At 49.9% G+C, this 13,928-nt stretch overlaps 2 protein-coding genes across 2 annotated transcripts; one reads left to right on the top strand and one right to left on the bottom strand.

The window, feature by feature from the left end:
• The first annotated feature begins 813 nt into the window (after positions 1–813).
• Positions 814–3,760, top strand: LOC108807358 (uncharacterized). The gene is made up of 3 exons (XM_018579634.2): positions 814–1,732; positions 1,807–2,675; positions 2,753–3,760. Exons 1-3 carry the CDS (start codon positions 814–816, stop codon positions 3,758–3,760), a joined length of 2,796 nt encoding a protein of 931 aa, XP_018435136.2.
• Positions 3,761–12,055: 8,295 nt separating this feature from the next.
• On the bottom strand, positions 12,056–13,812 carry LOC108810985 (mitochondrial Rho GTPase 3-like). The gene is made up of 6 exons (XM_018583054.2): positions 13,384–13,812; positions 13,189–13,298; positions 13,007–13,088; positions 12,694–12,905; positions 12,263–12,605; positions 12,056–12,184 (listed from the first exon to the last, which is right to left on the bottom strand). Exons 1-6 carry the CDS (start codon positions 13,810–13,812, stop codon positions 12,056–12,058), a joined length of 1,305 nt encoding a protein of 434 aa, XP_018438556.2.
• Positions 13,813–13,928: the final 116 nt, after the last annotated feature.

Genomic DNA, 13,928 nt, shown 5'->3' on the forward strand with positions numbered 1-13,928 from the left:
ACTTGATCGGCGCCTTTGGCTGCTCGTCTTCTGATCAGAGGAGGCAATGAGCCGAGTTGTGGCTCATTTGGAGCCGGCTCCGAGCCGACTATCCTTTAGATGTCAGAAATGGGCCTCCTGTTCGCTGGGCCTTGTGGATGGTGACAATTCATCCCCAACAGTAAGTCCCCCCCTAGTTCGTTGTCGAGTCGAGTAATCGATCGCAGCGAATTAGTGAGTTAGGGCTCGAAGAATAGGAGGTTTGATCTTCTGATTCCCTGATTCCGTCGAGAAGCCGCTGGCGGAGAGATTTCTTTTTGTTTTCTCTGGACGAGCAATCGGAACGCCGTATACTCGGTGTCCCGGATGAATCCTCCCAAACCGATAAATCGATTGTGTTTGGCCCATGATGTGAAATCGAACCGCTGTTGGTTTTTTGATCGAGAAGCCGAAACGTCGCTAGGGTTTTCGGCGAGAATCCGAAAGGTCGCGTTTGAGGATGACGCGCGAGCCCGCCGACAGGCCCAATTAGGCCCGCTTAGGGTTAATGATGGCACCTCGTATGAGGCGCCTTCCCTCTCTCTATAAATAAGAGACCTCCCTCGAGATTTCTCTCATTCTTCTCTCAGTTTGTCAGGTACTTTCTCTCTCTATCTTTTATCTCTCTAGCTTTTGCTCTCCGTTTTAGTTCTTTTACTCGGTATGTCGACGAGCAAACGACTTTCTCGAGAACAAAAGGGGAAGATGACTGCGGGTACCGTCGATCCGGTTAGCGATCTAGAGAGGGTCTGAGGATCTGAAGATAGTGCAGAGGCAGCTCATCGCGAGGCGATGATGGATACCGAGAACACGACCCGAGAGCAGCGTATGCTCGTCTCGGAGGCGATGGTTCGGTCTCGTGAGGATGATGATGGAGGTAATGGCTCTCCTGATGACGGGATGACTCCCTATTGCTTCTACCCGGGAAATATTTTCGAGGAGCAGCGCAGGCTTGACCCGACACGAGCTCGTCCCTCTGTAGTTGAAGGGCAGGATTGGGGGAACGTTTTACCGACGCGGTCTACGTTTGGGTCGGTGAGAAGGCTGCTGAAGAGAAGCAAGGCGACTGGGGTTACGTTCATAATCCCGTCAAAGGACCAGCGACCGTGGTCTCCCCCGAAGGGATATCAGTGCGTATATGAGTCGTACTTCGAGAATGATACGAAATTATGGTTTCCGATACCTCGACTCGTCACCGCCTACACGATGCGCCGAGGAGTTGCTCTGAGCCAATTCTTAAATGGCGCTTGGCGCCTAGCAGTTGCACTGATGGTGATTGGGGCAGAAGCCGGTGCCGCTCTCAGTGTCCGAGCATTCGAGGAGCTAGTTTCGGTGAAGATCAATCAGGGCCTGTTGTCGCTAAAGATACGTCCCAACTACAATGTGGTAACGGGCTATCCGACCAAGACGAACGACTGGCAGCGATCGTACTTTTACGTTAAGTCCGATCGCTCGGCTTTCGAGGAGCCGCTGAAGACCGGTTACCGTGTTCTTTGGAACAATGAATTTGGTATAGAGTGTTTCCTAGTCTTTTACCGTTTCGTGCTCCTGACCGCCTCTTTTCCTTTTGTTTTGGCAGTCCCTCACTCGAATACCGCGGAGTACGAGGAAGATTTTTTGGAGAGTGCTCGGATCGTCGCGTCTCAGAGGCAAGATCTTTGGGAGAACTTCTCGTACGGGAGGATTCGCAGGTCGGCTGATCGGATTAGACTACGTAAGTCCCTCCTCCTTTCTTTTGTTCGGTTTCCTCAGGGATCCTAAGTCCCCCCCCCCTCTTTGTCCTTGCAGAGGTTTGGCGTTCGGATACTGTTCCGATTATCACCAAGAAATCGAAAAGAATCAACCTGTTCAACAAGGCCGAGCAGACGGAGATCAATCGTGCCAGAGTTATGAGGGAATTGCCGGACCTAAGCTTGGTGGTTGGGAAGCAACTCGGGTTTGTGGAGCCCGACCAAAACTCCAACGCAAACTCGCCTAATCTCGAGGAACCTAATGCGACTGAGTCAGATGAGGCTCAACTCGTGAGGAAAACGGGGAACAAGAGAAAAGAGAGGGAAGGCGCTTCTTCCGAGGGGAAACAGACCGAGGAGACTTCCACCGGTGGGGGTGCCGGGTCGGAGAAGAAAAGAGCGCGGAAGGATTCCGCAGAGGTTCGACCTTCTTCTGTGGAAGAAGGGGAGCTCCAAGCCTTGGAGCCTAGTAACGGTTCTCGAGACGACGCTCTCCCGAATCCATCTCCCGGTGGCGGTCAAGCGGGTGAGCATCAAGAGACTTCTTCTAAAGTGAAGAAGAAGAAAAAGAACAAGAAGAAGAATAACGGCGGATCCTCAGGGCAGGAGGGGGCGCCCGAGAAGGAGACCGTGGGAGCCCCGACTGCTGCCGTTTCTCTCCCGAAGGCAGCGGTTCGCGAAGATGTCCGGGGATCGAGCAGATCCGCTCCGAAGGCTCAGGAGAAGGAAGCTGTGCCGAAGGACCTTCAGGGGTTTTGTCCGGACAAGGTCGACTTTATTTTTAAGCGGGATACTCCTCTTGTTTGCAACGAGAGAGACTGTGCTCGCTTTGTCCGCCAAGTCCGGGGGAGCAGAAAGCATCTCCCACTCGTCAAGGATCTCGTCTTCCAAGACGACTACACCGCCGCCGCCGGTTCTTCGGTTAAGGTAACGATAGTTTTCGCGTTTCGTCCGTTCCTCGTCTTTTTCCTAATTTGGTCGTCTCACTCTTTGATGTGCTGCAGAGCCAAGGGGATTGGAATGAAGTCGTCCGTAAGTACGACGAGGAGCTGAAGAGGACCTATGGTGTGATCGATAGGCAGCGACACAACACCAGGGAAGCGACGCAAGCCCTAGAGGTCATGCTTCGCAAGAAAAACGATGCGGTCATCCGGGAAGAGGCCATGAGGGATGAGCTCCTCCAGAAAGAGACGGCTATGAACAAGGAGCTGAAGCGAGCCCGGGAGTTGGTTAAGACACTCGAGAAAGAGAAAGCCAAGTTGGCAGACGAGAAGAAGATCCTCGAGGAAGAGAAGGCTGCTGCTGCCTTAGCGCATTCCAAGGAGATGGATCGTCTCCGAGACTCGCGCCGCTATGAGGTTACTCACGAGCGAATCCGAGTGATGGCTGTAATGCATGGAAAGGCTGCTGCTCGCTTCCAGAGGATTCGAGAGCGGGAGACTCGTCGCGACAGCTTTGAGGATGCGAGGTGTATGCTCGGTCAGGCTCGCGGAATGAGACGTTGTCTTGAAGGGATGAAGGCAACAGGTAAAAGCATCTCTCAGGGAGATATCGATACTTATGCCGAGCAAGAGAAACATTACGACGCGGAGGTGAAGCGTTTGATCGTAGACGATCTTCCCGAGAAGGACCTCTCTTTGTCTCCTCTTGTGCTCGAGTCGAGGTTCGTCATCCAAGAGATATTGGATAAAGTCGACAAGTACGGATCGAACATGGGCTTGCTCGACTCTGAGGCTGCCAGGGCTCTTCGCACTCCGCTCAGGGGACCGGAGGATCAATCCGAGGGACCATCGAAGAGCCTCCTCGAAACCGTCCAGTCGCCAGCTCACCCTGACGCCATCCTTCCGGAAAATGCTCCGGTGGTCGAAGAAACGATCAAGCCAGCTTCCGAGGTACCGATCTCCGATACGCCGATCAAGACAGTGGATATCACCGATTCGCCGTCGCTTGAAGTGTCGGGCTCTGGCGTGAGCGGGGAGCGCTCCGAGGAAGATCCCCTTGTCTCGGGATGATTTTAAATGTTTGTTGTATCCGTTTTTCGGCCTTTCGGCCTTGTTCGTCTAAAACTTATTTCCTTTTCTCGGCTAAGGCCTTTTTTGTATGGATTTGGTGCCTTCGGGTTTATTTTTAGACAAGTGTTTCCTTATATATTTCCGTAGGTCGCTTAACTTAGAAATATATAAATCATTCACTTGTCTATAACCGAGAAATGGAATAGTCCGGATGGTTGCTCGCGTTTGCCAGCGAGTTCCCTCCTTTTCAGATAGAAACAGAAATTAGAGATGGTTGTTCGTTCGTATTTTTACTTATCCAACGAAGCTTTTACAAGTCTAACGTTCAAGTAAATACAAAGAGACTCTAATCGTTCTACTGAATTGCCAAGGAAAAGGTTTCAAGACGCAGTGCAGTGATCGAGAGAACTATTGGTCGGCCAAACCGTCGTCCTTCGATCAGACTTGGTCTGAAATTTCCATTGGATAGCCGGTCAATGCATGACGCACAGGTGACGCAAGGCTGTTATTCCCTTCGGCTGATACCCGATCAAGGCTCAGCCGATTTAGATGGGCGAGTGCTCGTGTTCCGCTTGATGAAGGGGCTGGCATCGTTTGTTCGGGGAAAGGTGACTGTTGGTCATTCTAAAAAAGTTTGGACTTTGTTTTGGTTGGGGCTGGACCCTGTGAAGGGATGCCTACGTACCTCGGATGAGGATCAAGCCTTTCGTAGTTCGTTTGACCGAGTGAAAGTGGCTGTAATAGCGCATTCACTCGGACGAGTAGAAGTGACGGTTAGGTGCATCTACCCGGTTTTTTTTTTTTTTTTTTTTTTTTTTTTTTTTTTTTTTTAGCGAACAGTGACCTGCTGGTCGTTCGCTGGGAGAAAAAGATGAGGCGCTTCTATTGGTAGAAGAGGCGAAGATGCATCGAGTTCCAGGCTCGTGGGACTGCCTCTCCGCGGGAAGTCTCGAGTCGGTAGACGCCTGGTCGAACGACTCGAGTGATCTTATAAGGTCCCTCCCAGTTGGTTCCTAACTTTCCAGCGTTGAGCTCCTTCGTGTTGTCGAAAACTTTACGGAGCACGAGGTCGCCGAGCTCGAGAGGGCGCGCTTTCACCTTCTTATTATAATAGCTCTCGATTTGGTTCTGGTAGTTTTGGATCCGAAGAAGCGCCTGGTCGCGTTTTTCCTCGAGTTCATCAAGGGCATCGAGGAGCATATCTTGATTAAGCTCGACGAACTGCGGCATCTTGGCGCGCCGAAGACTTGTCACGTTAACTTCGGCGGGGGCCATTGCTTCCATCCCGTAAGCAAGAGAGAAAGGGGTGGATTTGGTTGCACCGCGAGGAGTCGTTCGGTGCGACCAGAGGACGCCGTCCAGCTCGTCGGCCCAATGGCCTTTCTTTAGGTCGAGTCGCTTCTTGATTCCGTCGATGATAATCTTGTTGGAAGATTCCGCCTGTCCGTTCCCTTGCGGGTAACGGGGAGTCGAAGGGCTCAGACGGATATTCCACTTGTTGCAGAACTCTTTGAAGTTTCCGGACATGAACTGAGAGCCATTGTCCGTTATGATCTCGTACGGTAAACCGTGACGGCAAATGATGTTCTTCCAGACGAAGGTGCGGACTTCCTTGTCCGTTACCTGAGAGAACGCTTCGGCTTCAATCCATTTAGTGAAGTAATCGGTGAGGACCAGGATGAAACGACGTTGGCGCGAGTTCGGCATTGGCCCGATGATGTCCATCCCCCACCTCATGAACGGATAAGGGGCAGCAGATGTCCGCAACAGCTCAGTGGGACTGTGGATGCTCGGAGCGTGACGCTGGCATTTGTCGCACCGACGAGCGTATGCCTCGCAGTCAGTGTTCATGGACGGCCAAAAGAATCCCAAGCTTCGAACCTTAAGGGCGAGTGCTCGGCCTCCCGAGTGGTTTCCTCCTGCTCCGTCGTGAGTTTCAGCCATTACTCGGCGTACTTCATCGCCCTGGATGCACTTTAAGAGAACCTTGTTCGCGGTTACTCGGTGAAGTTCGTCGTTTATGACGACGTAGTGGGCGCTGCGTCTCTTCAAGCGTCTCGCTGCCCACTTATCGTTCGGCAGTTCTTCTCGTATGAGATAATCTAGGAACTCGGCTCGCCAATCGACTGAGGTATCGTCACGATCGGGCATCTCGGTGTCGGTTTGATCGGTGGTGGATCGTCGAGTTGTTGCAAAGATTGGAGCGATGAGAGAGCTTTCGTCGGGGGAAGAATCGATGCTCGGTCGATCGATCCGATGTATGGGTATCGTCCTTTTGACCTGATCGTGGAGTTTGCTCCCGAGTGCGGCTAAGGCATCGGCGCAAACGTTCTCTCCGCGAGGAACCTTGGTGAGTTCGAAGAAATCGAATTCCCTAGCGAGCTCCTGAACCACTCGGAGATACGCATCCATTCTATCATTGCGAGCATCGTAGTCGCCGCTAAACTGGCTAGCGACGAGCTGCGAGTCGCAATAAGCACTCAAGCGTTTGACTTTGACGGCTCGGGCGAGACGAAGACCGGCGATCAACGATTCATACTCTGCCTCGTTGTTAGAGGCCGGGAAGCCGAAGCTGAAAGACTGGCGGATGAGTTCTCCTGTTGGCGATTGAAGCTGGACTCCAGCACCGGATCCTTTACTCGTTGATGATCCGTCGACATGAAGAATCCAATTGGGACTCGGGACGTCGAGGTCTTGTGCAAGATCTGGCGTGAGTTCGACAAGGAAGTCGGCGAGGACTTGAGATTTGGCGGCTGTTCGACATTTGTACGTAATGTCAAGCTCACTCAGTTCGATTGCCCACTTGGTCAGCCGGCCGGCTCTGTTGGGGTTCTGCAGGACGGTGCGGAGCGGTTGGTCGGTCAGAACCTCGATAGAGTGTGACTGGAAGTAGGGTCGTAATTTCCTCGCGGAGTCGACGACGGCCAGAGCCAGCTTCTCAAGGGTTGGGTATCTGGTCTCCGGGCCGGTCATGCGTCTGCTCGTGTAAAAAATCGGACGCTGCTCGCCACGGTCCTCCTTGATCAAGACACTGCTGACGGCTGCCGAGGAGACAGCGATATAGAGAGACAAAACGTCTCCTACGTCTGGCTTGGCCAAGACGGGAGGAGTCGTCAGGTACTGCTTGAGTTGGACGAACGCGTCCTCGCATTTATCATCCCAGATGAACTTCTTGTTCCCTCGGAGGAGATCATAGAAGGGAAGACACTTGTCGGTAGATCGGGAGATAAAGCGATTAAGGGCGGCGATGCGTCCTGTTAGTCTCTGAACTTCGCGGCAGTTTCTCGGACTGGGGAGGTTCAGGACTGCTGAGATCTGTTTCGGGTTAGCCTCGATTCCTCGTTGCGTGACAATGTAACCAAGGAATTCACCCGAGGAGACGCCAAAGGTGCACTTTGCGGGATTCAACTTCATCCCGTACTTGTTTAGGATGGCGAAGCATTCCTTTAAGTGTGCTAAGTGGTCGTCGGCTCGGAGCGATTTGACGAGCATGTCGTCGATATAGACTTCCATCGTCTTCCCAAGCTGCTCGGCGAACATTCGGTTGACAAGCCGTTGGTAGGTTGCTCCAGCATTTTTCAATCCGAATGGCATCACCTTATAGCAGTAGGTTCCCCGATCGGTGATGAAAGCAGTTTTCTCCCGGTCGTCCGGGTGCATTAGGATCTGGTTGTAGCCCGAAAAGGCATCCATAAACGTCAACATCTCGTTACCGGCCGTCGATTCGACTAAGCGATCGATGCTAGGCAACGGGTAGCTGTCCTTAGGACATGCTTTGTTGAGGTCGGTAAAGTCGACGCAGACGCGCCATTTACCGTTCTTCTTCTTGACGACCACCGGGTTGGCTAGCCATTCCGGGTAACGAACTTCAGTGATTGAACCGGCACCGAGTAGACGCTCCACTTCCTCTGCGACTGCTTTGGATCGCTCTGGTCCCAACTTTCTTCTTTTCTGCCGGATGGGTTTGAAGTTGGGATCAACATTGAGTTCGTGGGTTGTGATAGCCGGGTCGATTCCCTTCATATCAGACATCGTCCAAGCGAACGTGGACAGGTTTTGCTTAAGGAACTCGAGAATCTTCTGCTGCATTTCGTCGGGTAGGAATGCGCCTACTCGGACTGATTTGCTCGGGTCCGACTCGTCAACTGGTACTTCGAGAACCTCTTCCTTTTGCGGGCAGACTTTGCTCGTGGGAGGAGAGACCGAGTTGACAAGTGATTGGGAGCGCTGGATTTTAACCGTGGCGATCAGGAGGTCCCGTGCGGCTTGCTGATCACCCTTCAGAGTTTTGATCGACCCGTCTGATCCCGGGAACTTAACACACTGATGATACGTTGATGCGATTGCTCGCATTGAATGCAGCCATGGGGTGCCGAGTATAACGTGGTAAGGGGCTTTGGAGCCGACCACAGAAAATTTGACCGTCCGAGTGACTCCGCATGCGTGAACCGAGAGGCGGATCGTGCCCGCGATTACTTCTGACGAGCCGTTGAACCCTGTCAGGGTCCGAGTAGAAGGCTTGACGTCATTGAGGTCGATTCCCATCTTTACGAGGGTTTCGCGAAAGATGATATCGACCGAGCTCCCGGTATCGATAAGTACTTTTGTGACGTCGTACTTATCGATGCCGAGCACGACGAGCAAAGGATCGTTGTGAGGGAGGTGCACGCCGAGTGTATCGTCAGACGAAAAGGTAATCGGCTGATCGTCTGCTTGCTTCTGGGGCCATCGTTGGGAAGTAGTAGCTTGCCTTCGGTGGTCTTTGACTGCTCTAACTGAATCGCCGCAGGGAGGTGATCCACCCATAATGACGTTTATGCGAGGACGAGTTTGTGCTCGCTTTGCGCGGAGCACATCGCGGAGGTCGTTACTCGTTTCGGCGGTATCCCTTTTCTTGCGGTTAAGGTTCGTCCGCAGGTCGCCGATCTTCGCGTTGAGTTTGTCTCGCAAATCGCAGTTCGGCTCGTCGGCGCACTGCCTTTGGGAGGATTCTTGTGCCGAAGCTTTCGCGGCGCGATTCGAGTCGATCTGTCGGCGGAGATCGGAGGAGACTGGCGTTTCCTCGGTGGCGGATCGAAACTTTTGGTCGAGGAGGGACCGAAGATCCTTAGTGTCGTCTGGGGTCTCCATGCCGTCGTCCTTGGCAGCGGACCGAAACTTTTGATCGAGGAGGGACCGAAGATCCGTAGTGTCGTCTGGGGTCTCCATATCGTCGTCCTCGTCCGACGAGGATCCTGGTTCGTTCTTTCCTTGAGGTTGGACGCGGATTACTTCAATGCGCTGGCGATTGGCAGGCTGATCGTCGTCCGCCGAGTCGTCATCATCGTCGGTTTCCCGGGCGACCTTTTCAGCGTCCTTCGATCGTTTGTCGTTTTTTCGGTTTTTGCCTTGCGATTTGCGCTGAGCCTTCTTGTCTTTGTTTCTGCTCCAGCTGTTTTCCCCTTTTGGTTTGGGTTTTGGCGGCTGGATCTTGTAGTCGCCGCTTTCGATCGAGGAGAGGAACTGGGCGTAGAGAGATTTGCACTCAGTCGTGTCGTGTCCCTTCACGTCGTGATACTTGCAGTGCTTCGTGAGATCGATGGGGGTTCTGGTCGGTCCTGGAGCCGAATCGACTTTAGCCACGACACCGGCACTCGGGGTACTGGGAGATGCATCTTGAGAGTCGGTCTCTCGCTGGTAAACATTCCACTTTTTATCGTGCAGGACCATGGTTGAGACAGGGGCGTTGTTCTCGTCCACGACGTAGAGGAGACCTCCTTTTTTGCCGCCGTTATCAGCTGGCGCATGCTGGCGTGGCTCTGGCCGAGCACCCGCACTTTTGGCTGCGACCGGCTTGGCGGCGTTCTGCTTCCGAATTATTGCCTTGGTGTCTTCTTCCATTCGGATGAAATTGTGAGACCGGGCAATAGCATCGGGAAGTGAAGTCGTGGGGTTGGAATACAGGTCTTTGCGAAACTTCGAGTTGACGAGGAGAGTGTTCATCAAAGCGTCGATAGCGATGTGATCAGGGACGTCGACTCGGGAAACGATCGTCTTGAATTTTTCCATGTAGTCCTTGAGGCTTTGGTCCTTCGTTTGCGCCATATTCCACAGACTGGAAGCGGTTGCTGCTCGCTTGGTAAACATGATGTAAGTCTTGAGGAAAACGGCTGATAGGTCTCGGAAACTGCGAATCGAGTTCTCGCTGAGCTGTGAGAACCAGGTTAGCGCTTGTTCGTTGAGTGTTTCGACGAAGAGCTGACAATATCCTGCGTCCTTCTCTTCGTCGGAAAGGCGAGCTCTGGCCATAGCTATGTTGAAGGCTGTCAGATGCTCGACGGGGTCGCCGCCGGGTTTGTACTCGGGGAGACGGAGCTTTTCTATCTTGCGGAGCTGGACCCTGGTTAGCTCGCTAGCGAAGGGTGAGCGCGAAGTAGAGGCGATGACGCTGTCGATCTGAGGGGCTGCGCTCGTCGCTTGGTGGATCTGCGAGCTCATTTGTTGAAGGCTGAGTTTGAGCTCGGCGATCTCGCGAATCGTCGTCGGATCTGCTGTCGTCGGGGTAGGGTATAAGGCGGGAGGACCGTTGGGGTCAGATTCGTCCACAGCACGGTCTTCTGCCGGCGTTGGAGGGAAGAGATGCCGGCAGACGGGTTGGGAACGGTTCGTCGGTCCAGCGGGAGCAGTGAGGGCAGCCACGAGAGCAGCGAGCTGCTCATTCGTCGTTTTCTGGACTTCTTCTTGATGCGCGAGGCGAGCCATCACGGAGCTCATGAAGTCCGACGAGAGAAGAGGAGGAGGAGGCGGAGGCGTAAGCTCGGTCGCTTCGCCGGAAGAGCCGGGGTTCGAGTCACCAATCGTCATACTAGGCTAAGAAACGTTACTCTGATCGGCCCCACGGTGGGCGCCAATTGTTTAAGGTGAGTTTGGTCAACAGAAAGTAGAAGAACTCAAGAGTGGGATGAACAGAGACGTTTTATTAGAGTCGGAATAACGAGGGTACAAAGAAAGCCGGCTAGTCGATGCTCGGTAAGCTCCTAGCCGGAAGTACAAGAGAGAGCGGCGAGATACAAAGAGAGTAATGGAAAACCCTAATCTAGCCGCAAGTCTGTGTGTCTATCTGGTCATGCCCTTCCTTCCTGTCCTCAACTCCTTATATAGTCTCTTAGGTCGGTCAGTTTTGACCTAATTCATCCTTTTTACTATGGGCCTTTCGACTTGCAGGCCCAATCGGGACGACTGTTCGGCCCGAGCCACTTGATCGGCGCCTTTGGCTGCTCGTCTTCTGATCAGAGGAGGCAATGAGCCGAGTTGTGGCTCATTTGGAGCCGGCTCCGAGCCGACTATCCTTTAGATGTCAGAAATGGGCCTCCTGTTCGCTGGGCCTTGTGGATGGTGACAATTCATCCCCAACATTGTTCTTGTCTTGCTGGCATTGCTCTGTTCTACAAAGCTCTGTTTCTCTCTTACTGCCCCAGTAATGGTCTGAATCCTAGCTCCTTGTTTCGAGCCCGTTACATGTCATGTCAGACTCCTCCTCCCCAACAGCCGGAGTCAGAACCGACAAGTTCCTCGTTGTTCCACAGATCGTATGGGGATTAAACAACCAGAAGATAGCTTTCGACAAGTTCCTTGTTCTTGTCTTTGGCATATCTCTTGAGGCAAAGGTTGATGAATGTAGAAATCACAGAAAGAGGAATCATAGGATTCGGATCCTAAATAAAGTTGAGTTTGAGATTGAGAAGTCCAAAGAAATGAGACAGCAGGAGGAAGCAGATGTATCTCTTTGGAAATGCGGAGATGATAAATACAAAAGGAAGTTCCTCAAAAAAAAACCTGAGAGATTATGAGAGAGAAGCATCAGGTAGTTGAAGCATTCAAGGCCTAAATTCTCCTTTTTAGTCTGGGTTGCGGTGAAGGACAGACTTGCAACAGGGGAACGTATGCTGAGATGGAATGCAAATGTAGACGCATCGTGTATTTTCTGTCGTGCGATACTGGTTTACTACAAGACAGAGTTAAAGGGGAAGTATAGGAGATAGAAGTTGAAAGGAGAGTATTTTTATTTTCAAAAAGCTTTGTATAGAGAGATTAAAAGAAGAAGCACATTGATGTAAAAAGTTTTTTTTTTTGAGTTAATTTGACAATCAATTCAAAAAAAAAAAAACAAGGCATGTATGAACAAATAACTTAAAAAGTCTAAGCGCAATTCAAGTATCAAGAATTACATATTATGATAAGATACGGAAGCATTTGACCAAACATTCTGGAATCCAAGAATTGATTAGCTTGAGGCTTCTCTTTTTCTTCTTTGACTCAATCTTTCTTTGTAACACACAAATGAGGATGCTCAGCAGCGGTTAGTATCTTGCGAAACAAGTTATCAAACTCTCCAAGTTTGGAACTGATTGGTATTGGAGTTTCGATTCCTATACCTTGTGTGGCCTGCAACACAATCATGTACATAAAAACATCAACTTAAGTTCATGATTATTGATCAATAAGGAAGATCAGTACTGTTACCCTAGTTGACTCTTGAATAGCCATTGGGAATGAATCAAGATCCATTTTAGCTGCAACCATCAGGCAAGGAAACTCTAACCCTGCGTCTTTACTAATGGTTGAAACCTCAGCAAGCAAATCAATAGATCTCTTCCAAGAAAACTCATCAGAAGAATCATAAACAAATATTGCAACATCACAAGAAGCCAAAGCTTCATTTGTTAACCATAATCCATCTTCTTGATATGGAATCTCCTTCATCACCAGAGTTTTCTTTGCATCTCCGGTTAGACCAGAGTTTCCAACCATGTTAACAGCATAACGTTCATCAGCTAATACATTTCTATTGTCATCATCATATGGCCTAAGATCATACAATCAGACAAGACATTGTCGTAAGTTTATGTTATATGAAACTATTTTTTTTAACCTAAATTTTAAAACGAACAAACCTTCCAATAAAACCATTGAGAAGTGCAGATTTTCCAGCATTCTTGGGTCCAAAGACAAAACACTGAACAACTTTTCTTTCAGAGTTTTTTTCCTTGCGGTCTAGCTCTCTTCTCCTAGTAACATGAACTGCTGAAGATGGATCATCAGGGTGACAAATGTAAATGAAATATTCAAGACTCCTAGCTGGATCTAGTAGTGTCATCAATGACCACTGCAAAAATAGAAATAGATTTAAACATTTAGGGAAAATTGCAAAACATTTGAGAAGTGATCCTCTTGAAACAAACCGTTAAACAACTTAGTTTTGATTACCAGTGAGAGGAAAGCTTCAAGTGATAATCCACCATTACTAGTTTTCTCTACAGCATACTTATAAGGAGCTTCATTCCAGGGACTGTCATTAATGTATCAAATCAATGGAATCACACAGAAGCATATACAAGGACTACATTTATATTGAAATTTCGTTGTGTTTTGAAAGTAGAAAAACTTACCGTTCAGGTGCAGTTTCAAAGAGAGATTCCATCATTTGAGGTCCCAAGTTATCAAAACGGTTATAGGTCCTCCTTAAGGATCCAATAGCTTCATCTGTCAGCTCAACAGTCTACACAATTACAAAAGAAAATGCAAATATCAAAAAACAGCAGCAAATAATCACTATTTAGTTATATTTTCTGAAGATATTTTACCTGATCAGGCTTGCGTTTGAGTGATGAATAAGGAATCATCTCATCTGCAAGTCTTAAATCTTTATTGTATCCGAATGTCCTAAGCATAGTCCATAACGTTTTGAGTTTTCCTTGTTTGATGAGCATTGTGACTATTAGAACCAAGAACCCATCCAGTGTGAGTCCGTTTTCTTTGACTCCTTCCGGACACTGTTCTTGAATAGATTCTATTAATCCTCTACTTTGAAAAGGCATCAATGGTATATTGAAGCATCGATAATAAATATGGATTAACCCTTCGTTACTGAGAACGTAATCATTATCACGTGCATAGATTTCAAATATACGTTTTAAGGCAGCAAAACAGCGAGGCTTCAGTGAATTGGTTACTTGATTGTATACTGGTCCTATTGGGTACACAGCCGCCATTTGAGCTTCCATCAAAACCATCCGAGCCTGCAGAAAGAAGATTTTGATTGATCAGTATGGTTCATTTTCAGACACAATGTGAATGTTTTTGAAATGATTTTAAAGTGTAAGATCTCACGCACAAGCCAACTGACATC

The sequence above is a fragment of the Raphanus sativus genome, chromosome 6 (assembly GCF_000801105.2).
Source record: "Raphanus sativus cultivar WK10039 chromosome 6, ASM80110v3, whole genome shotgun sequence".
Lineage (NCBI taxonomy): Eukaryota > Viridiplantae > Streptophyta > Magnoliopsida > Brassicales > Brassicaceae > Raphanus > Raphanus sativus.